This window comes from Myotis nattereri (genome assembly GCF_964212035.1).
Source record: "Myotis nattereri genome assembly, chromosome: 12".
NCBI classification, from domain to species: domain Eukaryota; kingdom Metazoa; phylum Chordata; class Mammalia; order Chiroptera; family Vespertilionidae; genus Myotis; species Myotis nattereri.
In genome coordinates, this window is record NC_138087.1 from 81045674 (window position 1) to 81071127 (window position 25454).

General features: G+C 66.2%; 1 protein-coding gene across 1 annotated transcript in view; it reads right to left on the minus strand.

Annotated features, from left to right (window-relative positions):
- Nucleotides 1–1814: 1814 nt before the first annotated feature.
- Nucleotides 1815–25454, minus strand: part of VAV2 (vav guanine nucleotide exchange factor 2) — a gene marked incomplete at its 5' end in the record, with an annotated part of 102410 nt that continues 78770 nt past the window's right edge. Inside the window, 18 exons of the mRNA XM_081103326.1 lie at nucleotides 1815–3284; nucleotides 4431–4585; nucleotides 6444–6567; nucleotides 7540–7627; nucleotides 9526–9642; nucleotides 10292–10344; nucleotides 11257–11331; nucleotides 11966–12093; nucleotides 13365–13386; nucleotides 14113–14129; nucleotides 14430–14518; nucleotides 14828–14929; nucleotides 17567–17676; nucleotides 19640–19772; nucleotides 20420–20505; nucleotides 22703–22789; nucleotides 24478–24546; nucleotides 25128–25223. Of these exons, the coding sequence (XP_080959452.1) occupies nucleotides 3237–3284; nucleotides 4431–4585; nucleotides 6444–6567; nucleotides 7540–7627; nucleotides 9526–9642; nucleotides 10292–10344; nucleotides 11257–11331; nucleotides 11966–12093; nucleotides 13365–13386; nucleotides 14113–14129; nucleotides 14430–14518; nucleotides 14828–14929; nucleotides 17567–17676; nucleotides 19640–19772; nucleotides 20420–20505; nucleotides 22703–22789; nucleotides 24478–24546; nucleotides 25128–25223 (1599 nt within the window). The 3' untranslated portion in view covers nucleotides 1815–3236. The remainder of the gene's footprint in view (nucleotides 3285–4430; nucleotides 4586–6443; nucleotides 6568–7539; nucleotides 7628–9525; nucleotides 9643–10291; nucleotides 10345–11256; nucleotides 11332–11965; nucleotides 12094–13364; nucleotides 13387–14112; nucleotides 14130–14429; nucleotides 14519–14827; nucleotides 14930–17566; nucleotides 17677–19639; nucleotides 19773–20419; nucleotides 20506–22702; nucleotides 22790–24477; nucleotides 24547–25127; nucleotides 25224–25454) is intronic.

A 25454-nucleotide genomic window follows, 5' to 3' on the forward strand; every position in this document is an offset into this window, starting at 1 on the left:
GAGAGAAGTTGTTCCACTGATCCACGCGTCCACTGGGTGGGTCTCGTATGTGCCCTGACCAGGGATGGGACCCACAGCCTTGGTGTCCCTGGAGGACGCTGTACCCAGCGAGCCGCCGGCCAGGCTCATGTCCTTCCTCTTCGAAGTCCAGGTGAACCGTCAGTGAGTTTGTCCCGGGCACGGGCTGCTTCCCATCCCGTTTCTGGAAAGTGAAGGCAGCACATGGAGCCCTGGCCGGCGGCTCAGCTGGTGGGCTTCCACCCAGGGGCGTCGCTACAGCTCGGGACACAGGCTCCGGGGGCCCTGCCCCGGGGATCTGCAGCTGTCGGCATTCGGGGCCGTGGTGCCTGGTGCCCGAGCGGCCAGCCCTCGCCCTCACCCTCACCGACCGGGAGCGCCCGGCTGCCATCTGCCTCCCGTGTCCCGGGTCACCCTGGGCCGGCAGACCCCTCGTCCCTGCCGACGCCACCCCGTCCACACTCGGGTCCTCCGACAGGCGGGCACCCACCATCCTTGGGTCTGAACCCACCGCAGATGCTCTGATGCCCGCCCCCCAGCGGCCGCCTGTGGCCGCAGCAGCTTCCCCTCAGGCCACCGGCTCTCTGCTCCCCCCGGCTGGCTCTCCGGAGCTGGTGTGGGAACCAACAGGCCCGAGGTGGCTCCGGCTGCGAAATTCCCAGGGAGGGGGCGGCCTGTGTCACCTCAACTATCCGAACCCGCCTCCCTCCTTCTCGTAACCAAGTCTGACACCTGCCGAGCGCCAGCCTCGAACCAGGTCCGGGCTCAGCTGATCCGCCCGCCCGCCCCACAGCCACACTCCCGTCTCCTCAGTAACAGGCCCACGCTCCCCAGGGGCCGGGTGCCAGCTCAGCACCCACATGCCCGGCCCTCGCAGCCAGCAGCGACAGGTGCCCCGGCTCCGGGTGGGGAGGGGAGGGCACACTGCGCCCGGGTCCGCTCTGCCCGTGGCCTCGGTGGCAGGAGCTCCAGCAGCCGCCTTGGGCCAGGACAGGAGTGAGGAGGGCAGTGCAGGTGGCGAATGGGAGACGGGGTGTGGGGGGCTCCACGCCTCTGGCTGCTCCCCCGAGAGGGAGAAAGGTCTCCACCTGCTGCTTCCTCTGCCTGAGGCCCAGCCCCACCCTCAGGAGAGCAGTCATTCTCTCCAGCACGTGGAGACGCGGGCTGGGAGGGCAAGGGCACGGGCAGGGCAGGGCTGGGGTTCGAGTCCACCCAGAGGGAGGACAGCAGAGGGTTCCCCAGAAGCCGGGCGCTGTGCCAGCCGGAGGAGGCGCCCGGTTGGTGGCCCTGGCATCTGCCCGAGGCAGGGCCACCCCAAGGCCTGTGCCTGCCCCAGGCATGTCCCGGGAGACAGACCGGGGAGCCAGGAGTGCGGCCACGCCCCTCCCGCAGGAAAGAACTTGGGTTTATTGGCAGTAAAAACCGTGGTCTGAAAAAACCTCCTGGCAAATGGACAGTCTGTGTTCCATTTGGGGTCACCCCCAGCTGTGGGACCCCGGGCTTCTGACCCACATGCATCGGGCTCCATGTTCACAGCCAATCCCAGGCCCCGGCCCGCAGCCCCTCCAGAGGGCGCCCTGCCTCCTGCCTAAGGAGCCGGAACCGGAACCGGAACCGGCCCATCCCCGCCTGCGCCTGGCCCGCCTCCCCTCCTGCCCCAAACCAACCAAACCAAGCCCGTGTTTCAAAACAGACGGACAAAACCATCGCAGGAACCGGGACCTGAGTCCGCCTTCCCAGTGGCCCCGTGGTGCACGGGCGCTTCGTGGTGGCCTGAGATATACACACTTTCCCGCTCTCATAAATCTCTTCCTTATATTCACAGACACATAACAGGAGCTTTGGACGAAATAATTACAAACTTCTTTTTCCCTTAAAAAGCAAACAAGCCAAACGAAAAACAAACAACAAAACCTTCCGACAGCAGTAAACAGAAAGGGGCTGGTCTCCCCTCCGCGGGGCTCGCGGCCGGGGGTCGGCGCAAAGTGCTGGGTGCGCCCGGTGGCGGGATTCTTCCCCCCTGGCTCACCGCCCCGACCGCGATCCTCACCCGTCTCCAGCCCCTGCTGGCTGCCTGCTCTCTTCTCCGCTGCTCACCACCCGGGACCCTCCCGCCTCCTCCCCAAGCCCCGGGCTACAAAGCTGACCTCCGAGGACCCCCGTGTGCAGCGTGGAGGACGGGGCCCAGCCTGGCCCCGCTCCCGGCACAGGGCCATGCAGCTGACCAACCGGAGGAGCGGACCATGGAGCCCAGGCCCCGGGCAGCCCTGGCATGGGGCTCGGAGGGAGCGTGTCACTAGGTCTCATGCAACATCCAGGCAGAGAGGGTCTGGCCGAGCAGCCAGAGGCCAAGGCCAGGGGAGGCGGGAGGGGGCGCCACAGGGCAGAGCCCCCCAAGAGCACTTATTTCAGGGCCCGTTCACGAGCTATGGGAGCTCCCGGCAGGAAGACCCGCCCCGAGGGCACCCCGCACGGGAGCGTGGCGCCCCCTCCTGGACAGGAATGTGAGCAGCAGGGACAGCAAGGGGACGCCGTGTTCTTCCCGCCCGCCCCATCGGGTCTCCAGACGTCTCCCGGCAGCAGGCAGGACAGACAGCCTCGGGTTCGGGCAAAGACAGTACCATCGACCAGGGGGCAGGGGGCAGGGGGCAGCTCCCTCGCTCCCAGGGCACCTTCCTGAGAGGTGCCGGCGGGGGGCTGGGGGGGTTCTCCGCATGCCCTGGGGCAGAGGGACACGGGGAGGTCAGGGGACGGCCAGGCCCCTCCAATGCCCTCTCCTACGCCCGAGTCACCCTGGGAGCAGCAGGAAGCAGGAGGGCTGAGTCCAGGGCTGAGCAAAGTGGGGGAAGCCACCCCCCTGCCCCCCACGGCATCAGCTGTTGCCGCCCAGGCTTCTGAATGCCGCCCGGACAGGACGGGGCAAGACGAGCTCCCCCCTCGGCTGCCGCCCGGCGCTGGCCCCCTCGGCCCGGGCGCTCCGGCCTCGGCGCTCGGCGGGGCAGCCATGCAGGCCGCCCGGTTCCTCTATGTACAAGCGGCGAGCCCCGGACAGGCCCCGAGGGCAGACGGGCGGGGCACGGTTTGCAGTTAGGACTCTGAACACCCTCCCCATCCCCGCGGGCTGTTGGAGATGGAAGGTCGGCAGGCATGTCCCCCTCTGGGTCCCAGGACTGGACACGGACGCCCACAGCAGTCCCCGAGTCCCGCCTGCGCCCCTGTCACTGGATGCCCTCCTCTTCCACGTAGGTTGAAGGAAACCAGCCGATCTGAAAAGAAAGAGACGGCGGATCACTAACTGTGTGCATGTGCGTGTGCGTGCGTGTGTGCGTGTGTGTGCGCGCGCGTGTGTGTGTGTGTGTGTGTGTGTGCGTGCCGTGCGTGCTGGGACAGGGCGAGAACGGGCTGTGGAGGTGGGGGTCCTTCAAACGGCGATGCCAGCCTGGAGAAGAGGCTGAGAGCCGGGTGCAGCCCTGGCCCCGAGTAGGTGGGGCCCCGAAAGGCACAGCCCTGAGCCGTTCACGCCGAGCCCGCCCTCTCCAGCTGCCGCCAGGAAAATAAACATCACCTCTGGGGGAAGAGCATTAGCCAGAGCCGCTCCAACGGCAACTTTCCTTTCATAACAAAATTGTTTTTATTGATGTCAGAGAGGAAGGGAGAAGGAGAGAGGGAAACATCAATGATGAGAGAGCATCATGGGTCGGCCGCCTCCTGCACGCCTCCCACTGGGGATCGAGCCCAAAACCTAGGCATGTGCCCCGACCGGGAATCGAACCCTGAGCTCCTCGTTCATGGGTTGATGCTCAACCACCGAGCTACACTGGCCAGTGTTAAAAAAGAGAGTGGAATGAAGACGTGTCCCCATCCAACAAAAGCTAAGGACTGACAGACAGACTTACACGGAGCACAGCCCAGGAGGAGGGAGAGCCGGCAGCGGGAACTGGTCTTGGGCGGAAATACGAGGACGCCGGGAGGACCCAAGAAAAGTGAATCTAAATGAGCACTGACTGCCTGAAGCAAGTCACGTGCTATGGGCTAAAATATGTAGAATAAGATAGATGCGGCCGGTGTGGCTCAGGGGTTGAGCGGTGACCCACGAACCAGGAGGTCAGGGTTCGAATCCCGGTCAGGGCACAGGCCCGGGTGGTGGGCTCCATCCCCAGTGTGGGGCGTGCAGGAGGCAGCTGGTCCATGATTCCCTCTCATCACCGATGGGTGTTTCTCTCTCCCTCTCCCTTCCTCTCTGAAATCAATAAAAATATATTTAAAAATAAAAAAAATTTTTTTGAAGATACATGACAACACCTTCCCCAAAGCTGGGGAGCAGGGGGGTGGGGGGGGCGGGTAGTCAAAGACTGAGGCCTCCGTCGTCGGGAAGGTGGCCCTCAGCGGGGGGGCGGGGGGGGCAGACTCACCCGGCCGTTGGTCTCGCCCCGCCACCAGCCCTGGTCCCCGCCGACGCGGCTGTAGATCTTCACCACGTCGCCTTCCTGCAGCGAGAGCTCCCGCAGGTCGCGGGCCGCGAAGTTGTACCTGGCCACGGCCGTGCCGATGACGCGGGGCGTGAACACTGGTGGGGAGAGGGGCGGTGTCACCGGGCTGCGGGCAGGGCCCAGCCAGGGCGGGGGACGCTCGGGCTGCGCTGGCTGTCTCTCTCCCCAGGCGTCCGGCCCATCCCCGGCGGGGAGGCCGCCTGGCATAAAGGCTCTGGAGGGACAGCCAGGCCCCAGGCCCGGGGCCCTTCGCTCCTCTGTGGTCTGAGATCGCCGTGGAGGGAACCAGAGCGGGCACCACCCACCCTGGGAGCCATCGCAGGCCATGGCCGCGCTGCCACGGGGACAGGGACAGACGCCGTGCTCTGACCATCACAGCGCCTGCGAGGCCCCCCGTGGGTCCGGTGCACGGGAGCCACAGGCCAGGGGACAGCTCCCAGCTCCCAGCCCTCACTCCGATGGAGCATGCCTATGGGACCCCAGGGCACAGTGCCTGCCTCCCTCAGGCCCCCCTTCCAGGCCCCCAAACTGGAAACCCCGCTGGACTCGCTCCCCCAGGACCCAGGAGTCCTGATGGGCAGGTGACAGTGACCGCGACAGAGGGGGAGCAGGCACAGCAGCTGGGAGGGCTCCGGCTCCGGCTCTGGCAGCAGAGGGAGGGCCGTGTGGTCGGCCACCGAGACCCCGCCCCCCAAGTCCCCCCACCCCTCCGACAGCGCCGAGTGGGGCCATCCGGGTCTGCTCCCCCCTCCCAGGGCGGCCGCCTGGCCGTCAGCCGCTATCAGAGGCAGAGCGCTCAGTGAGCAACGCGGGACGATGGCCGAGCAGCTGGGGAGTGGCCATCGGGCGAGCGTGCTGAGGGTGACAGCAGTGAGCGCAGCGCCAAGCCTGCCGGGGTCCTCGGGTGCCGCAGCCCCGCCTACCCCCCCTGCCCCCCACCGCTGGGACACCTGCAGCAGGGGTGGGCCAGCAGGCAGCCCGTGCCAGGCCCCCCACGCCCCGAGGGCAGCGGTACCTGACCAGAAGGGAGCGGAGGAGCCCTGAGAAGCAAAGCTGAGGCCCTGAGGACTGAGAAAAGAAAAGTTGTAGGAGGCGCAGGAAGCTGCAAAGAGGCGAGAGAGAACGTGAAAGGGGGCAGAGGAGCGTCCACGGGACCCACCGCACACGGTCGCAGACGGCAGGGATGGGGCCCAGGCCGTCCTAGGAGCCGGGGGCATGGGGGGGGGGGGGGCGGGCGGGCAGCCTCAAGGTCCACCCGGGCACAGGCACAGTGGCCACCTCTGTGGTGCCCTCCCTCCAGTTCAGCTCTCTGCACCTGCCCCCAGAGAACAAATCGGGCCGCCTCTCCCAGGGGTGGCCCCTTGCCCAGCACAGGAGGTGCTCACTAAAGGCCCGCCATGCCTCTCCTGGCCTGCTCTGCCCGGGTGGACCCACGGCTCTGCAGGTCCTGCAGGCTGGGGGAAGCGGGTGGCTCAGGGTGAGTCCTGGGCTGGATGTCCAATGCTCGGGCCAGCCTGCCCCCCACGCCAGGGCCCCCCCCGCCAGCCCCTGGCCTGGGCCGCAGGCCCGGTCTGCACAGAGGTGCTGGCCTGGCTCCTGCACAGCGGGGCCCCTGGGGGACTAGGGCACAGGGAGGGATCTGAGGACAGGCGGGTCCCACCCTGTTCTCTCCCCATGCTGACCTCGGCAAAGGCAGCCAGGCTCAGAGCAGCAGCTCAGAGCGGCAGTCCTCACCCGACACCCAAGACCCCCGGGGCACCGGCTGGGGAGGGTGCTGGTGACGGGCTGGGTGCCAGGGCCACTGCTCTGGGCCTAGGTCAGCGTGGCCCACGGAAGCCTTCCTGAAGGCAGGTGGGCAGTGGGACCTGGGCCTGGGAACTGGGGCAGAATGAACAGCTCCGGGGGAGCACTGGTGTGCCGGGGGCCGGGCACTACCTGGGGACCGGCTGGAGGTCCTGGAGGCCGCACGTTCCCGGGACTTGTAGGGGTACTTGAGCGTGGTGTCCAGCTGCTTGAAGCTCTCCTTCAGAGAGTGGCACTGGTAGTACTCCACCAGCTCCTGCAGGACATGCCCACTGACTGCCGCCGCCTCCAGGCAGGCCTCCTGGGTGTCCCGGCCGCCCTCTGCCATCTCCTCAGGTTCACACAGGGGACTCCTCTCCTGGACCCTCGAGAGCCCCCCTCCTCCTCTTCCCCCAGCACCAGGCCCAGGGCGGGTGGCCGGCATCCCAAAGACCTTTGAGCCAGTCATTTATCTCGCAAACGTTTCTAAAGGAAAAGCCCGTGAAATGCTGAGGTCGGGGGCGGGGGTGTTCCTGCAACCCTTTATATGGAGGGAAGCGGGAACCCCACATGCCAACACCAGGGAAATGCTTCTAGAAGTAACAGCCTGTCCAGTGGCCGAGGCCACGCGGGCACCAGCCAGGAAAAGGGGGCGGGGGGCACTGACTGGCCGGAGAGCAGGCCGGGGCACGGCACAGCCCGGCCAGCGGTTCTGTGTGAAAGCATGACATAAGCCACAGCGAAGCTCTCCCGGGCGGTGCGGGGGCTTAGGGGCGGCAGTGGGGGCTTTGTTTACTTGGCGCTTCTCGGTGGCCGCTGTGGGTCTGAGAGCTCAGATGGTCTCAGTACATGGACCGCGTGAAGCAGGAGAATGAAGGGGTCCAGCCTTAAAGTCACCCCAGGAAGGGCTGTGCCGTGAGCTGCGTCGGCTGGGCTGTGACCGCGCAGCGGGGAGGCGGGGAGAGGGGCCGGCGGGGCGGGGGTGCTGTGGGGAGCAGCCGGGGCGAGGTTGGCCCACACCAGCCCCACTGGGCCATGGTTTCCGGCTCCGGCAGGGCCCTCCCTGTCACTGTCCACCACCGTCAGCCCACCTGGCCCTTTGGGGGACTTGGGGGACAGTCCTGACTCAGGGGCCCCAACTGCCCCAAGGCGGGGGTGCAGGAGGCCTCTCCTCCTTGGAGTGGCGGCACGGGGGCCAGGGCCTCCCCCGACCCTGGGCCAGGCTGGCGGGAGCCGCAGAACTGCGTACCAAGAGGCTTTCAAACTTCTTGGCTTCCGTGATGTGGATCCAGCTGTCTTTCTCCACCACCTTAATGTGCTTCACCTCGTCGTTGAACCTGGCCAAGTGCACGGCGCGGCGGTCACTGACGGGCCACACGGCCCTGCCCCTCGGGGGCCCGACTCAGGAGCCAAGCCCCACCTGGGCCCTCAGCTCACACCTGCTCTCCAGCCCTTGCCTTTCAGTCCTCCCCCCGCCCCACCTGCTCCGGGCCTGCCTCCGACAGCTTGTCTGTCTGTCTGTCTGTCTGCCTCTCCTGCCTGAGCTCCAAGCTCCCAGCCCAGCCTGCGCCGCCTCCCCCAGCCACTTCCTGACTCGGGGTTCTGCTCACCCTCCTCTCTGCCCTGGGACCCCTCCGCCTCCCGTTTCCCCAGCGCCCGCGAGGCCTGCACAGCCAGGGTGGCAGGTCAAAGGCCTGACCGTGGCCCGGGGGCCTGAGGAGGCAGCCACGCCCCAGCTTTGACACCATCTCCTAATATTCTCCCACTCCACACCCTCCACTCCGGCCGGCCCGGCCCGGCTCTTCCTGACACGCCAGGCACATGCCCGCTGGGCCGGCACTGGCTGCCCCTCGGCCATCCTTTCCGTGCCCTGTGTCCTCAGGTCTCAGATCCCATGTGGCTTTACTGGCGAGCCTCCCACCCCCCTCCCCAGGTGCCATGCACCCTTGCAGCTGACACCAACCCCAAAGACCCACAAGGAAGAAAATGCCACACCAACACCCCTTACGACGGCAGACGCTAAACGTTCAACCACCGGATCTCTCCACACCGACGTCTACACAAGCCCCACGCATACGCAGGACGTCACACCACAGCCAAGTGGGATCCCAGGAAGGCGAGGATGGTGACACAGGACGCCCTGCGTGGGGCTCTCACCCCGTCCCGCTGACAGCAGGCCCCTAATCCCTGGCCTCCCGCCTGGCCCAAGACTCCTGTCCAGTGGGTGTTCCATGCCAACGGTGACCAGTCACCAACAGATCCTATCTCTTGGAGAAGTGACAGCAGACCCGGGGTGGGGGTGGGGCTGGGGGGACAGCTCTGGGCAGGAGGGCACCCCGACTGAAGACCACTGGCGGGAGCTGCAAAATGCCAGCCGCGTGACTCTCATGCTCTCCGGGGCCCCCTGTGGGGCGCTAGGCAGCCCCTGACCCTCACAGCATCCCTGCCTGCTCTGCGGCCGAGCTCGTCCAGCCCGACCCTCCCAGCATCCCTGCCTGCTCTGTGGCCGAGCTGGGAGCCCCTGACCCTCTCAGCATCCCTGCCTGCTCTGTGGCCAAGCTCGTCCAGCCCGACCCTCCCAGCATCCCTGCCTGCTCTGTGGCCGAGCTGGGAGCCCCTGACCCTCCCAGCATCCCGGCCTGCTCTGCGGCCGAGCTCGTCCAGCCCCTGACCCTCCCAGCATCCCTGCCTGCTCTGTGGCCGAGCTCGTCCAGCCTGACCCTCCCAGCATCCCTGCCTGCTCTGTGGCCGAGCTTGTCCAGTCCCTGACCCTCCCAGCATCCCGGCCTGCTCTGCGGCCGAGCTCGTCCAGCCCCTGACCCTCCCAGCATCCCTGCCTGCTCTGTGGCCGAGCTCGTCCAGCCTGACCCTCCCAGCATCCCTGCCTGCTCTGTGGCCGAGCTCGTCCAGTCCCTGACCCTCCCAGCATCCCTGCCTGCTCTGCGGCCGAGCTCGTCCAGCCCCTGACCCTCCCAGCATCCCTGCCTGCTCTGCGGCTGAGCTCGTCCAGTCCCTGGAACCTAGAAACGTCCGGCCGAGCTCGCAGGGCAGCTGTGGGCCGACAGTAGCCAGGATACTCACACCGGTCCCAGGCCAGTGAGGGGTGCGGACCCGTGGACACCCTTTCACCTCGAGTGTGTCCAGGTTTGGGCGCCACCTGCCACGGCCGCCCAACCAAACGCTGACCTGCAGGGGGCGTGGGCTCTGAGGTCCGAACGGCCTCGGGGACACGTACTTGATGCTGATGGCGAAGCGCTCCGCCTCGGCCGGCCGCTCCCGGACCAGGTAGGTCCCGCTGGCGTGGGATTTGAGCAGGTTGTCCGTCTGCTGCCGCTCCATGTTGCCTGCGAACCTAGAGCGACGGAGGAAGCGAGGTGGTCACGCTGAGGCCGGTGACGGCTCCCGCCCGGGACAGCAGCTCCCATCTGCAGACGAGCCCGTGAGGAGCGAGGGCCCCGCACTGCAGCTGCCCCTGCTGCGGCCACCGCGGGCGGCCACTCTCGAGGCAGCCTGGGGACCCGGCAGGCCGAGACGAAAGCCAGACCCCGGGCCGCCAGCACCTGCGGCTCACACCAGAGCGCCACCTCACGCCTGCAGTAACGCGAACATCCCACTGCTCCCAGCGAGCTGCTCACGTGTAAGCACGTGGCTACCGGGCCGTAAACACTCCACTCCCACATACTGTAGCGGCCCTTCATGCAGAGAGTGCAAGAGGGGGCTTCACTCTCCCAACTGCGCCCCCTGATGACGGCTCTGGCAAAGGAGGCTGCTGCCAGGGATGGGGGAGACCCCCAGACCCAGGCGATCAGGGCCGCGGACGGACCAGGGCAGGCAGCTGGGCTCCGCTGCCTGGAGAACCCAGACCCGGCCTGCTCACGGGCTTGTGGGCCTCCCTCACGGCCCGGAGATGCCCCCCCACAATCCAAGGGCCACCCCAAAGCCCAGGGGCCACCCACAGCCCAGGGGCCACCCCTCAGCCAGGGCCACGCTGGTCGGCTCACCAGGGGTAAGCGCTGTAGTCGATCTCCCGGGACGGTAGCCGGCCGATGGGTGGCTGCAAAAGAGAACACGGGTGTTAATGCCCCCGCGGGCACCGTCCACACCGTGGGGGTAAAGGGGGCTTGTCGGCAACGACCTGGCCCTTGGGCCCCGGAGCCACTGGACTGCGGGGTCCCTGAGGGCAGTGACCAGGACTCACCACCTCTGAGTGACTCAGTCGGTTTGAATGAGTGAATGAATGGATGAGTGATGCTTGGTTAAGTGAATGAATGAAGGAGTAGCAACCAGCCACCGGGCACCCACCCCCAGGAGGGGGTGACAAAGGCTGCAGAACTTCTCAGGGGCCACGAGCACCCCCACAGCTCTCCGCGCTCAGCCCGCGGCCCCAGGGCAGGCATCATGGTCTCCAGGGGGCAGCTGCACGCAGGCATGTGACCCCTCGCGGGGCCTCCCTGGCCGGAGCCCCCAACTGCCCCTGGTTGGGCCACAGGATGGGCAAAGCCTCAGACTACCTAGCCCCTTCCCACCCCTTCACTGTGCAGATGGGGAAACTGAGGCCCAGAACGGGGACGAGACCGGCCCCAGGCCACCCGGTGTGAGCGACACTCCCTCCTCTGCCGTGTGGTGCCCTTGACCTGCCAGCAAAGCCGGTCCCAGACCCCAGGTGTCCTCCTGCGCCCTCCGTGCCCTGGGCAGGGAGGCCACACAGACGCTGTGTGCAGGGCCGGGGCGCCAGGGGCCAGGCGGGCGCTGGGGCAGCTCCTGGTGTCGGGCCCTTTCCGGGTTTCTAACACCCGTGACGGAATGCAACCCCCACTGGCCGGGTCCTTCAAACAGGAGGGCACCCTGCCCTGGGCCCACCCATCTTCTCTGGGTGCCGAATGCTCCGGGGCCAGCTCACGGCCGTCAGCCAGGCGGCCCCGGCGAGAACGGCCCCGGCCCCGGCTCCAGCTCCCACCACGCTCACCCGTCCGTCCACGGGGCACGGCTTCACAGACGCGCTGGGGAAGCAGCCGGACTTCCTGGTCTGCACCAGCCGCCCCTGCAGCAGAGGGAAGGGCACAGTCAGGGCCGAGGGCCGGGCTGGGCGGGGTGTGTGTGTGTGGGGGGGTGCTCACTGTCCCCCAGGGACAAGGACGGGGAAGGGCCATTCCCAAGACGCATGTGCCGGCATCACCTCCCGCTGTGACCTCCGCTGACCTCCTAACCCTTCTGGGCAGGAGGGGGCCTCCCCGCGTCACAGAGGAGAACGCTGAGCCCACGGAAGGCAGGCGGCTTGCTCCCAGCTGGGGCAGGGCCTCACCGCCCAGCTGCTGCTCCCTCTCATCACGCAGACCCCATCTGGGAGGCCAGGGCGGGGGCGGCTCAGCCTCGCCCTCCCCGTCCCTTCTGCCTGAGGAGCTGCCCCGGGCCCTGGCAGCTGCCCCCCGGCCCTGCGCTGGCACAGCAGCAACGTGTCCCTGCGAGGCCACCGACGCTGACGGCCCCGGTCACACCTGGGAGGGTGTGCAGGACGTGGGGAGGCAGCAGGCGGACGGGACGTCAGGACGGTCTCCTGTGAGGGCGCCGCCCCCCTCCCAGGGAACAGCCACTGCCTCTTCCCTCCACCCCTGCCGCTCACCCTCACCCGCCCTGCCTGGGGTGCAGGCGCCTCCACCTTCCAGCCCAGGACCTACCTCCCACCACTGAGACTCGGGGTCCCCTCTTAGCAGCTCAATCACGTCGCCCGTCTGGAAGGTCAGCACCGGCTTCCCGGGGGGAGCGGGGTTGCCGTGGTAATTCTGCACAGCCACCATCTTGGGACCTGTGGGGACAGGGGGTGGGGGTGGCTCAGGGATGCCATGCTGCCCGGACTCCCGCGTGTCCGCTACATGTGTGTGTGTGTGCGCGCGCGGTAACAGACTAGGGCAGTGATGGCGAACCTGTGACACGCGAACTCATTTTTTTGGTTGATTTTTCTTTGTTAAATGGCATTTAAATATATAAAATAAATATCAAAAATAGAAGTCTTAGTTTTACTATGTTTGCAAATATCAAAAAATTTCTCTATGTGACACGGCACCAGAGTGAAGTTAGGGTTTTCCAAAATGCTGACACACCAGCTCTAAAGGTCCGCCATCACTGGCCTAGGGGGCCGTATTCTCAAATGGCATTTCCCGTGTTTTCCTTACACGCCTCCCCTCCTGGGACCAACAGCGGCACCTGCAGGCGGCGAGCTCCCTGGGTCAGAGAGGGTGGGCCGCGCCTGGGATGCACCGAGGCCACCCCGTTCACTGGTAGGCAGCTCTGGGGCTGACATGGGGGTCCTGGCTGAGCCCCCTAGACCTGCAGGCCGTGCCTAGACAGGCCCTGCTCTGGCCCGGCCGCCCCGTGTGGACCTGTCTGCCAGGCCCGGGCCCGACGCTGCGTCCCAGCTCACGGTGCTCTCACCGCTCAACACTGAAAAGCCACGTTCCGGGCCCGGCCGGAGGCTCCGTTGGTTAGAGCAGCATCCTGGCACGCCGAGGCGGCAGGCTCAGTCCCGGCTACGCAAGAACCAACCAATGATGCGTGAACAGATAGAACGACAGATGGGTCTGTCTCCCATCCTCTCGCTCTAAAACAGTGGTTCTCAACCTGGGCTGCACATTAGAATCACCTGGGAATCTTTTAAAAATCCTGATTCCTGGGCCCCATCCTCCGGAAATTCTGTGTCTTTGTTATGGGGTGGGGCCACAGCATTAGTAACAAAGAAACAGAATTTCCCGAGGATGAGGGCCAGAAACCAGGATTTTAAAAAGATTCCCAGGTGATTCTAATGTGCAGCCAAGGTTGAGAACCACTGCTCTAAAATCAAATTTTTTTTTTAAAGAAAGCCCCGTTCCTGTGATGCAGCGCAGGGTGTGTGTGTGTGTGTGTGTGTGTGTGTGTGTGTGTGTGTATGCCATGTGCGTGGCATGTACACGTGGTGGGAAGAGGAGACAGAACATAGGAAAGCAGCCGTGCTCCCCTGTCTGCTCGGCTTGGGGCCCAAGCGGAGGGCCCAGGGTGACCGCTGACAAGGACGAAGACGAGAGGGCCCGAGCCCGCACTCACCTGGTCCCGCTCCGGAGGCGTCCTGTGAGGGCAAGGACAGACGACAGGGCTGAAGGAGGCGGCCCCCTGTCCGACACTCCCCCACCCGCAGGGAGAAGGGTCAAGGCAGGGAGGGGGCGGGGCAGGGACACATCCTAGACTCCTGCTCCCCTATGTGACAGCCCCCCACTATTTCTACTATCTCTTTCACCTCTGTGCCCCTCTACAGCCCTGGGACATCCACCCCTTCCCTCTCCCATCCTTACCCTTAACTCCCACCTCCTCCAGGGAGCCCACCCTGACCACCCCAGCCCTGGAGCCTCCCTGATCTGAGCCTGGGTTTGTTGCCTGGGACAAGTCCCGTTGCATTCGCCTAGACGCCTCCCCTCCTCCAGGAGGGCGTCTTTGCACCCCAAGCAGGGCCAGTGAGCACGCTTCAGTGCTGGTTAACATGACCGGACCCCACAGCTGGGGCAGGCCCCAGTGGCCACCCCACAGTGACTTCCGGGACTACGTCCTCAGGGCAGCTAAACAGAGGGCTGTGAGCCAGAGGGGGCAGGTGGGCAGATGCAGGTGACCAAGCCGGGCACCCATGGCCACGAGCCAGCCAGCGGGCAGGTGGGAAGGGCGGCAGCCACCAGGGCCCTCACGACCGCAGTGGCTGCCTCGCCGGCGTGGCCCAGGAGTGCCGAGAGCTGGCCCCGCGGGCCTGGCTGCCACACAGGGCGCGGCTGCAGGCGGCAGGAGGAGGACAGCGTGGCGGACTCACCGCGTCAGCAGGCGAACCTGGGAAGGAAGCATCAGGCCTCAGAGGGCGAGCCCCCAGCACGGGGACCGGCGCTCGCCGCAGCGGGCGAGGTGCGCTTCGAGGCAGTGCGTGTCTGACAGCGGCTTCAAAAGGTGGGGGACTGCCCGTCTGGTGAGACCCAACTACAGATGCAATGACCACGGCAAAGCCGGCGGGCTTAGGGGCAGGTGCGCTCACAGCAGGAGGGGGCTGCGCTGGCAGCGGCACGGGTTCGGCTGGATGTCAGGTGCGGCCCGAGGACCAGCCCCCGGGGTGCATCGTGGGGGTGCGGTACTCACTGATCTTGCAGGGAGGCGTCACCTCCAGACACTCCTTGTGCGCCCCGACCCCACACTTGGTGCACAGGTAGCCCTGGTAGAAGGTGCCCCTGTGCCAGGGAGGGGGGGGAGGTGAGGCACTGCCCAGGTCCCCACACCCGGCAGCCGCAGGCAGGGCCCACAGAGCACCAGGCCCGCCCCGCTGTCCCCACAGAGCACCCTGGGCCTCTGAGACCCCGTCCCGCTCTCCCCGAGGACAGCCCCGCCTTGCTCTGCCGCCCACACCGCGGGCCCGGGCACCCACAGGCACAGTCCCCGCCCCTCCCGGCTGGACATGAGCTGATGGCCCAGCCCAGGGCGGTGGAGGAGGTGGTCAGAGGCGGTGGGTACGGCCCCCTTGGGGTGGGGGTGGCCCTCACCGGAGGAACATCCTGCAGGCCTTGCAGTTGGTGGTCTTGTCGAATGTGTACATCTGGAAGCTGTGGTGGTTGGCGTTGGCTTTGTCGGGCTTGATGTTGGACCTGGTGGGAGGGAGGCGGCAGGTTCCCTGAGCCCCACGCCAGCTGGGCTGGGCCGGGACGGAGCCCGGTCTGCCCGACACCCCGGCTTGACGGGGGTGCTGCACGGGCACGAGAGGCCTGGGTGCAGGTCATGGCTACACCCTGACAGGGTTTGGGTGGGGCAGGCGCGGGCACTTGTCAAGACCGAGCAGAGGAGCTCTTAGGAGAACTCATCACGGGGATGAGTCAGCAACGAAAACCTCAGAATGAACAGCGAGCTGAGCTCCCCGCAGGCACCCGGGGCATTGAGGGGGAGCGCACTGCGTCTATTCACCCGGAGGTACGTCCCCTGTCAGACGGCGCGAGGCCAGGGCTGGCGGCAAAGCCAGCAGGCGGGATGGGAAGTGTTCATAGAGGGCACCGGGGAGAAGCTACAGCCTGAGAGCCGGGGCAGATGTGCAGGAGACATCATCTACATTTTCCTTTTTTAAAAAAATACATTTTTATTGATTTCAGAAGGAAGGAGAGGGAGAGAGAGAGAAACATCAACGATGAGAATCATGGATCAGCTGCCTCCTGCACGCCCCCCACTGGGGATGGAGCCTGCAACCTGGGCCTGGGCCCCGACCGGGAATGGAACCCCCATCTCCTAGCTCACAGGTCGACGCTCAGCCACTGAGCCACGCCGGCCGGGCGGTCATTTGTTCGGATGTGTCCCCATTCGACGCCCTAACAAACCCCTAACCGCCTCCCTTTCACCGCTAGCTCACCAGGAGGAAAAGGCCAGGACTGGGCGCACCTGCCCGTCTGACCGCAGAGTCTCAGGGCACAGGACCTGCCTCTCGGACCTCGGGTCCAACGTGCCTGGGGTCCCCAATGACCCACTGATCACCTTTCTCTGTTGGACATAACAGGCTCCGCCTAGATTTCATGGAATAGTTCTGTGGCTTCCACAGAAGGTGAGAGTCACAGCCTGGGGCCCTGGGGAAGCGGTCACCAGGGGTCCATCTGGCATCGCGACCACTGCTGGCCACGCAATGCCCTGCCAGACAGCCATTCAGGGCTCAGCCTCGGGGCAGCGGGCAGCGGAGCCTACCTGGGCCAGAGGAAGAGCCCCCTTGCCCGCGAGATTGTGAAACAGCCAGGATGCCACCAACGTGGGGCTGGGGGTGACGAAGTCCATCTCAGTCTCTGGGCATCTGCCCTCCTCCTCCCCTGGGAGAGTCCTGGACAGAGTCCCCTGGGTCTCCCGAGCCCCCACGCTGCCCCTGGACTCCCATGGTTGTCCCCCCAGGATTCCCGAGCCCCCACACTGCCCCCTGGACTCACATGGCCACCCCCAACTGCTCCAGCCACTGGACAGAGTCCCCCCGGGACTCCCGAGCCCCCACACTGCCCCCTGGACTCACATGGCCACCCCCAACTGCTCCAGCCACTGGACAGAGTCCCCCGGGACTCCTGAGCCCCCACGGTGCCCCCTGGACTCACATGGCCATCCCCCTGGGGCTCCCGAGCCCTCACGCTGCCCCCTGGACTCACATGGCCGTCCCCCCAGGATTCCCGAGCCCCCACACTGCCCCCTGGACTCACATGGCCACCCCCAACTGCTCCAGCCACTGGACAGAGTCCCCCCGGGACTCCCGAGCCCCCACACTGCCCCCTGGACTCACATGGCCACTCCCAACTGCTCCAGCCACTGGACAGAGTCCCCCGGGACTCCTGAGCCCCCATGGTGCCCCCTGGACTCACATGGCCGTCCCCCCGGGACTCCCGAGCCCCCACGCTGCCCCTGGACTCACATGGCCATCCCCCCGGGACTCCTGAGCCCCCACGCTGCCCCTGGACTCACATGGCCATCCCCCCGGGACTCCTGAGCCCCCACGGTGCCCCCTGGACTCACATGGCCATCCCCCCGGGACTCCCGAGCCCCCACGCTGCCCCCTGGACTCACATGGCCATACCCCCAGGACTCCTGAGCCCCCACGCTGCCCCTGGACTCACATGGCCATCCCCCCGGGACTCCTGAGCCCCCACGGTGCCCCCTGGACTCACATGGCCATCCCCCCGGGACTCCCGAGCCCCCACGCTGCCCCCTGGACTCACATGGCCATCCCCCCAGGACTCCTGAGCCCCCACGCTGCCCCCTGGACTCACATGGCCATCCCCCCAGGACTCCTGAGCCCCCACGCTGCCCCCTGGACTCACATGGCCATCCCCCCAGGATTCCTGAGCCCCCATGCTGCCCCTGGACTCACATGGCCATCCCCCCAGGATTCCTGAGCCCCCACGCTGCCCCTGGACTCACATGGCCATCTCCCCAGGACTCCCGAGCCCCCACGCTGCCCCTGGACTCACATGGCCATCCCCCCGGGACTCCCGAGCCCCCACGCTGCCCCCTGGACTCACATGGCCATCCCCCCAGGATTCCTGAGCCCCCACGCTGCCCCTGGACTCACATGGACGTCCCCCCAGGATTCCTGAGCCCCCACGCTGCCCCTGGACTCACATGGCCGTCCCCCCAGGATTCCTGAGCCCCCACGCTGCCCCTGGACTCACATGGCCATCCCCCCGGGACTCCTGAGCCCCCATGCTGCCCCCTGGACTCACATGGCCGTCCCCCCAGGATTCCCGAGCCCCCACGCTGCCCCCTGGACTCACATGGCCATCTCGAACTGCTCCATCCACTTGCGCTTCGTGTCCTCGGTTTTGCAGAAGAACTGGAAGCCCTGCTTGCCTTGCAGGTGGATCAGGTAGAAGCCATAGGACCACTGCGGGGGGAGAGTATGTGTGCACACGTGTACAGTGCACTCCTATGCCTGTCTATGCCTGCGTGTGCACACGTGTATGCATGTGCACGGGTGCAGTGCGCTCGCATGCATGTTTGTGCCTGTGTGTACGTACGTGTATGTGCACAGTGCCCTCGTGTGGGGGTGTGGACATGTGCGTGCATGTGCATATGTGTGTGCGCAAGTGTATGTGTACAGTGCACTCATGTCTGTGCCTGCACACGTGTACATAGATGCACATGCAGACCCCTCTCAGGACTTCCTGGGACCCCCTCCCGCCCCCTCCATGGTGCGCCCTCAGCCGAACTCCGCTGGTGCAGCCGGGTCCCTAATGGCTGGGCGGGGTCCCCGGGGAGCCCGTGTTCAGGACCTGGCCCCGGGCCTTCCTTCACCGCCCACCTCCTCTCACTTCCTAAACGTGACGCTCAAGAAACTCACTGCTCTGAGGCAAGCCACCCGAGAGGAACAGGGAGGGAAAGGCCATGGGTCTGGGGTGCCCACGGCAAAGCCCCACACGCTGCCCACCCCTCGGCCGCCCCCAGGCCTGGCACCTCAGGGGCTGCCAAAGGGGCCCAGGAAGAGGAGTGCGGAAACCCCGGGCCCAGGTGTTAGAGATGGTGGAAGGCAAGGAAGGGAGGGGGGACCCAGAGAGGCAGAGGGGAGAGGGGGGAGGGAGGGAGGGAGGGAGGGAAAGAGAGAGGGGGGAGGAAAGACAGAGGGTGACAGAGGGACACTAGGCAAACCCCTGACCAGCCATGGCCTTAACCTCCAGGGAACGGAGCAGCGGGGGGGACCAGGCAGGGGGGGCGGGCCTGACTTGAACCCTCTGTAGGAGGCAAACCCTTTCTCCTGCACACACATCATCGTCATGATTAAGAAACTAGACGAGGAAGAAAGCCATGAGCCGCCCTCCTCGGGCCCCGGGGCCCCAGGCCCCCACTCCCGGCTCAGGAGGGAAGGGCCGCATCGGCCGGAGGTGAGGAAGGCGGGAGGGGCACAGGTGCTTACCATTTTCCCATGAGACTAGGCAGCATGAGGAGAGGAGAGGAAAAGGGGGGCGAGGTCATGACGGGGCTCACAGCCCAGGGCACTGACCACTGCGCAGAGCCTGGGGGGGGGGGGGGCGGGCAGCCAGGCCTCCCTCCCTCAGGGGAAGGGCCAGGGCTGGGACCTAGGGGAGCGTCAGCCCGGAGCCTGGGGCGTGGCCTCAGCCCACCACCTCTGTGCCCCAGTAGCTTGTCTTGGACCTCAGGGTTAGGCGGGTCCCCCCAACAGCTCTTCCAGGTGGCACCCTCATTCTACACTGTAAGCTCTGAAGTCCAGGATCTGAATCTTTAGCACCCTGGCTCCTGGCCCCACACCAACTCAGGGCTGCACAGTAAGTGCCCGAGCTCTGGGTGCAGAGGCCTCTGCAGAAGCAGGACTGAATGGAGAGAGCAGGGCAGCCCCACCCAGCAGCCGTGGCCCCACCCACCGCAGCCATGGCCCCACCCCCAGCAGCCATGGCCCACTGACTGGGCAGCAGTCTGACAGCTGACGCCAGGCCCACCCAGGGCCCTCCTCGGCAGGGTGGGCAGGGGCAGGAAGGAGTGCTTCCTGCAGGGCCAATGTGGACTGGAGTCGGGGGCCAAGGTCTAAGGCCCGGCTCCCACCCGAGCACTTGGCTGGGTCCCTCTGCTCATCCCCTCACTTGGGCACTGCGATCCTGGCCACTCCCGCTCCCGGGAAGATTCAGAGATGAAAGCCAGGGCTGGGCTGGGCCGGCACAGAGGGGCGCCTTCAGCAGGAGTCACAGTGACAAGAGGATGACTGACAAGGGAAGCCCTGCCCCACTGCAGCCCACCTTTTCCCGGGGCCACTCCACGACACCCCTCAGTGGGGCATCACCCCGGCCCCTGGCCTGTGCGCCCCGCTGCCCCAGCGTCCCCCCAGGACCGGGACCCACCTTCTTGACATCCTTGTTGTTCATGGGGTCGTCGGTCACCTTGTGGGAGAGCAGCTCGATGACCTCCTTCAGCTCGTAGCTGTAGCCCCTCCTCTTGCAGACGATGACCACCTTGTCGAACAGGAACAGGTACCTGCCCGGGGCGCGGCGGGGCGTCAGCATGGCCCGTGCACCGTGCTCCCGCCGTGGGATGGAGCCCAAGCCCTGTCCTCTGCCTGGCTCACCCGCTCACCTGACCCTCGGCCAGGTCTCAGCTGCTCAGGTACGACTCCTCCAGGAAGCCCTCCTTGACCTCACCCATGGCCCAAGGTGCATATGGACTCCTCCTTCCCCCAGCTCCTTCTCCCACTAACTAGACTGGGAGCCCCGCGGGAGCCGAACCCGTGTGTGCTGTGACCCCAGCCGCGGCCCAGGCCTCGCACAGAGTGGAAGTGCACGGAGGACTGAACAGCTGCCGTGCCAGCTCAGCCAGAGCCGTCCCTGTCGCCCGCCTGGGCACTCCCTCGGTCATTTGGCAAAGGCTCATGCGGCCACGCTCTCTGCCTGGCTGCTAGGAGCCTGGGAGCTTGCCGGCCACGGGCAGGGCAGCCCCATGGGCGTGGCGGCCGCTGGCTGATGTGGCTCACCAACTCTTGCCGAGAAGGAAGGAAGCAATTAAAACGGAGCAACACAAAGCTGAGCGGGCGGGCAGCTCTTTCCAGCAGAAAAGCCGTTTCCACGCCGTGGGGGCGGGTGCCTGGCCAGGCTGGTGCCACCGCCCGGGATGCCCGCCCCGCTCACCTGTCCTGCTTGGTGTGGTTGACGATGGACCGGACCTTCAGCTCCCCGTCGATCTTCGGCCGCCCGAACTCCTCCAGTTTCACTTGCTGGACAGACGGGAAGGCTGTTAGCGGTTAGCTGTGCCAGGGCAGGCCCGTCCCATCCCCTGCCCGGAGGCAGGCCCGGCGTGCACCAGCCCCAGGGGCCGATCCCACGGAGGCGGAAACCCAACTGAAGAGCCCGGTGGGTCCCGGCTGGTGCTTCAAACAAGGGACAGCGGGTGCCGGAGGAACAGGCCTGCAGGCTCCTGTGCCCAGCCCGCCGGGGCTGCCTTCACCTCCCAGGAACAAAGAGCCATTCACGGCGGGCGGCGCCCCCAGGCCCCCCTGGTGTGGTGCCCAGAGCAGGGACCCGGTAGGAAAGGCCAGACGCCCAGCCCGAAAGCCAAGTTCAAGGGAACAAAGGGCGTGTGCCAGGCGGAGGCGGGCGGGCGTTGGTCCTGCCAGCAGCTCGTCTTCCACGGCCCAGGCTCCCGTCACACCCGCTCTACTCAGTGGAGGTTCCATCCCCGTTTTCCGTGAGGCTTGTATCTCGGCCGCTCTGCTCTGGTTCAGAGATGGTCTCTGGACACGGTCCTGCGTGGTCCACGCAGACAGGGAGGCTGAGCCCTGCCCTCTGGTGGCTCTGGCACGAACGCGGACCCTCAGCTGCTCAGATACGACTCCTCCAGGAAGCCCTCCTTGGCCTCCCCAACCTTGAGGAGGCCGAGTCTGCGTGGTGCTCCAATGGACGGGTCTCAGCATCTTCTTCTGAACTCTCGGAATTTTCCAGAAGCTGCCAGGGCCGGACTCAGAGCCCAGCGGCTCGGTGTCTCAGAGGGAGGGCTGAGCACCCTGACAGCGACTCCTCGGCGCCTCCACGTCTCGCCTCTAACGTGCAGGACGAGCCGCCGCGGGGGACGGGGCTCCGGGGAGAGTGGCTGTGCGGGGCGGGGCGGGGCGCCTGCTCACCAACGGGCCGTAGTTTTGTTTCTTCAGGAACACGTGTTACTCAGACGCTACACGAAAATGTCTAACTAACCAACAAAAACCGTCTTTTTTCGTGTAAAAGTGATGCCCGTGCATCATGGGGCATTGAGGAAACGCTGCTGCTGGGGACCCTGCCGGCCCCGCTCCGCCAGGCGCCGAAGGCACTGCACCCCAGTCCGGGCCCTGGCCCTGCCCCCTGCCCCCTGCCCCGGGCGCTCGATTTTGTTCTAAAGGAAGGAAAACGGAGCTGTACCCTAACGCTGTACCGACGGCTTTCCTTTACTCGGACACGGTGCGAGCGTCCTCAGGCGCGTGCGCACGGGGGTCCCCTTGGGCTCTCTCGACCCCAGGGGTGAGGAATGGGCAACGGAGACCAGGTGGGGCCTGGGCACCCGGGAGCTTCCTCTGCCCAAAGCTTCTGCGAGGGTTTGACTTCCACAGAGACTCAGCGGGACCGGCCGAGTTCAGGGACGAGGGCGCGTCGTGCAGGCCGGCGGCTCTGAGCCAGGGCCAGCTCTGTGCCCAGGGGACACCTGGAGACGTGCGTGGTCATCACCGGGCCCCCCAAGGGTGGGGGTGCTACGGGCATCTACTGGGCCATTTCCAATGCACAGGACAGACCCCCAGCAAAGGATGCACCCCACGTGTCGACAGAGAGGAAGTGGAGGAGCGCTGGGGGACGCACTGGCAGGTCGGCGAGACGTCGGCTGGGACAAGCAGGGGGTGCCCGCTTCCGATGGCCCAGCTCCTCTCCCGCAGGTCACAGCGGCACCCAACGCCCAAGGGTGACTCTGAGAGGGTCCCGTCAGGTGCCTGCCTGACGCCCAGGGGGAGGGGAGAACCCAAGGGCAGCTCCCAGGACCCGGCCGGACAAGGGTGTTCTCACACTTCCACTTGTTCAATATGGAGATCGTGAGAGACATTTTAAAAATACACGTAGTACGTGGACATGATTAATCTTCACCCTCTGGCCCCGGCCGGCGTGGCTCGATTGGGTGAGTGTTGTCCTATGCACCAAAGGTCACGGTTCGATTCCCGTCAGGGCACAGGCCCGGGTTGTGGGCTGGATCCCCAGTGGGGGGCGTGCAGGAGGCAGCTGATCCATGATTCCCTCTCACATCGATGTTTCTCTCTCTCTCTCTCTCTCTCTCTCTCTCTCTCTCTCCCTCCCTCCCTCCCTCTCTCTCCCCCTCCCTCGCTCTCTCCCTTCCTCTCTGAAATCAGTAAAAATACATTTAGAAGAATGATCTCCCTTCCTTGGAGAGCCGGCACTTACCAGGTTCTCTATGGAGCTCTGGAACTCGCTGATTTTCTTCAGGGTCTCTTTGTCCCGTTTCACTTCATTTATGTACATTGCCAAGTCCTGGGAACCAGCAGTGTGGGCGGGGTTAGCAGGCCCGGCCGGCGGGGCGAGGGGGCTCAGCCCCACCCCCTCCCGCACCGCCCAGGGCCGGGGGGCTCAACCCCACCCCATCCCGCACCGCCCAGGGCCGGGGGGCTCAGCCCCACCCCCTCCCGCACCGCCCAGGGCCGGGCACTTTCAAAGCACCTGCAGCCCAGCCGGCGGGGCTCAGTGGTTGAGCGTTGACCTGTGAGCCAGGAGGTCACGTTTCAAGTCCCAGTCGGGGCACATGCCCGGGTTGCGGGCTCGATCCCCAGTGAGGGGCATGCAGGAGGCAGCCCATCAATGACTCTCTCTCATCATTGATGTTTCTGTCTCTCTCCCTCTCCCTTCCTCTCTGACATCAATTAAAAAAATATATGTTTTTTTTAAAAGCACCTTCCACCATGTGCCCAAAGTGGCTGGCTCACTATCAAGGCAGCAAGATAGTGAGAAGGGCCAACCCCACTTGACAAATAAAGAAACTCAGGAAAACAAGGTCAAACCAACCCCAAACCACACTCCAATCAGTGGGCCAAGAACCCCAAGCCCCTGCCTCCGGACCCCCAAGGTGAGAGTAGATAATCAACAGCCGACTAGACTCGGATCAGCCGTGTCTGAGCCCTGGGGAGGGGCCACCCCAAAGGCCACAGCCTCCGGACCCTCAGCTGCACCGGGGCGAACCCCACCAGCTGTCCATGTCATGCAGCCTCCTGCTGGCCACCAGGGGGCAGTGCCCACTGCAATCCAGAGGGCAGAGTGACTGGGCAGGGCACTCAGCGCTGTGGAGAGCCAGGGGACCTGGCCCACCCTGGAGAACCCGGAGGGTGGCACAGCCCCTGCCCAGCAGGAGCGCAGGCTGCCGTGGGTGGAGCTGCAAGCCGGTCCGGCCTCCCCACAGACCTCCTGCCCGGCCCGAGGAGCCCAGCGGCAGAACCAGACCCGAGGCAGAAAGGCTACAAGCGGCCGGCCAGCTGTGCGACCACTGCAGCCACGCGGCGCAGGCCACAGGCCCACACGGACATGGAGTGAAGTCCCCCAGGAGCACAAGGCTGCTCAGAGGCGCTCTCAGCGCGGAGCATGCACAACGGGGAACGGAATCCTGGGACCACCCTCCCGAGAAACGTCCCCCTGCCAAGACTGGGGACACAGTGGGGGGGGGGCTGCCAGCACTCAGAGTGGGGAAAGGATGGAGGGTGCTCAGGGCCTGGCGTGGCCAAGCTGCCTGGGACCCGGGCCCGTGGCAAGCAACCGCAGAGCCACCCGGCGCCAAGGAGCCCGTGCCCGCCGGGGCGGTGGGAGCCACAGGAGGTCTCGGGGCAGCCGGGACTCCAGCTGAGCTCCCCTTCGGGAGGCGTAGCTGCCAGTGGGTTGGCACAGGCCCGGGAGGCGGGGGAGGTGGTGCGGCTCGGGGTGGGGGGGCAGGCATGTCAGTAGCAGAAGTCCCAGGGCTGGGCAGCAGGCAGCACAGGCCGGTGCCCAGACTGAGGCCAGGGCCTGGGAACCTGAGGCCCCAGCGGACGGCGGGAAAGCCTGCAGGCCCCCGGGCCCGACCCTCTGCCCGTCGGTGGGTCTCCCCCGCCACCCTGTGCCCTGCTCTGCTCCGTGCCCCCCAGGAAACGCTACATCTAGGGTCACAGCCCGGCCTCTCCCTGCCTCAGTTTACTCACCTGCATGGCTTCCAGTGCTTCCTTCAGCTGCTGCCTCTCGGGCCGGTCGGTGGAATGGCTCAGAAGTTCCTGAGGGGTGAGAAGGGAGCCATGGGTCACCCCTCAGGGGGTCCTGCCTCTGCCCTCACCCCCACCGGGCACAGCGTGAGGCCTCCTGAGACAGACGGGCTCAGCTGCCCCCTCCAGCAGAGAGTGGACCCCCACCCAGGCCACACACTGCTTCGAGGGAGGGTGTCCCCAAGTCCTGTGGGTAACAGGAGGGACGCTAGCAGCACAAAGCTGGGTGCTGAGCCCCCAGGGAACAGGTTGGTTCACGGAAGAGCCTCCCTTGGCACCTCCCAGAACCAGCGTTGCCCCAGGTCCGTCTGCCCAGGGCTCCCTATTCCCATTCTCCGTGGCTGCCGGGAGCTCAGGGCGGCTAAGGCGCAGCCACGGGAACGCTCACTCCTGGCCGGGGAGGAGTCCCGTCTCTGCCACTTTCTCTGCTCGCTTGCCCACCTGAATCCCAGCTCTCCTTCGTACACTTACGGCACAGAGAGCAGCTCCCAGTGCCCCTGCCGCTCTGTGCGCGAAGCACGGCCGGCGAGTGTCTGCTGGTTCTAGCCTCCCCGTGGCTCCGCCCTGCCCGGCCGCGGAGGCCGAGGGCTCACCTTCAGGAGGAGGTGGTACTTGAGCACCCGCTGCATGGGCACCACCAGCAGGTCCTGCAGCTTGAACTTCCCGTCCTGGACCTTCAGCGTGCATTCCTGGGCGTCGGGGCAGCAAGGCGATGAGGGGCGTCCTTGCCCGGGGACGCTGGACCCCCGACGCTCCCACACCCCGGCCGGGGGCAGACCTGAGGCCGGAACTGGGGCCCGGGCGTCCCATCCTTGTCTGGCCTGGCTCCCAGAACCCCCTCCCCCATCACCAGGTGCGGGGCTGCCGCCTCTCACAGCCTCGGGTCCGCAGTGGCCACACGAGGACTGCAATTCGGGGGC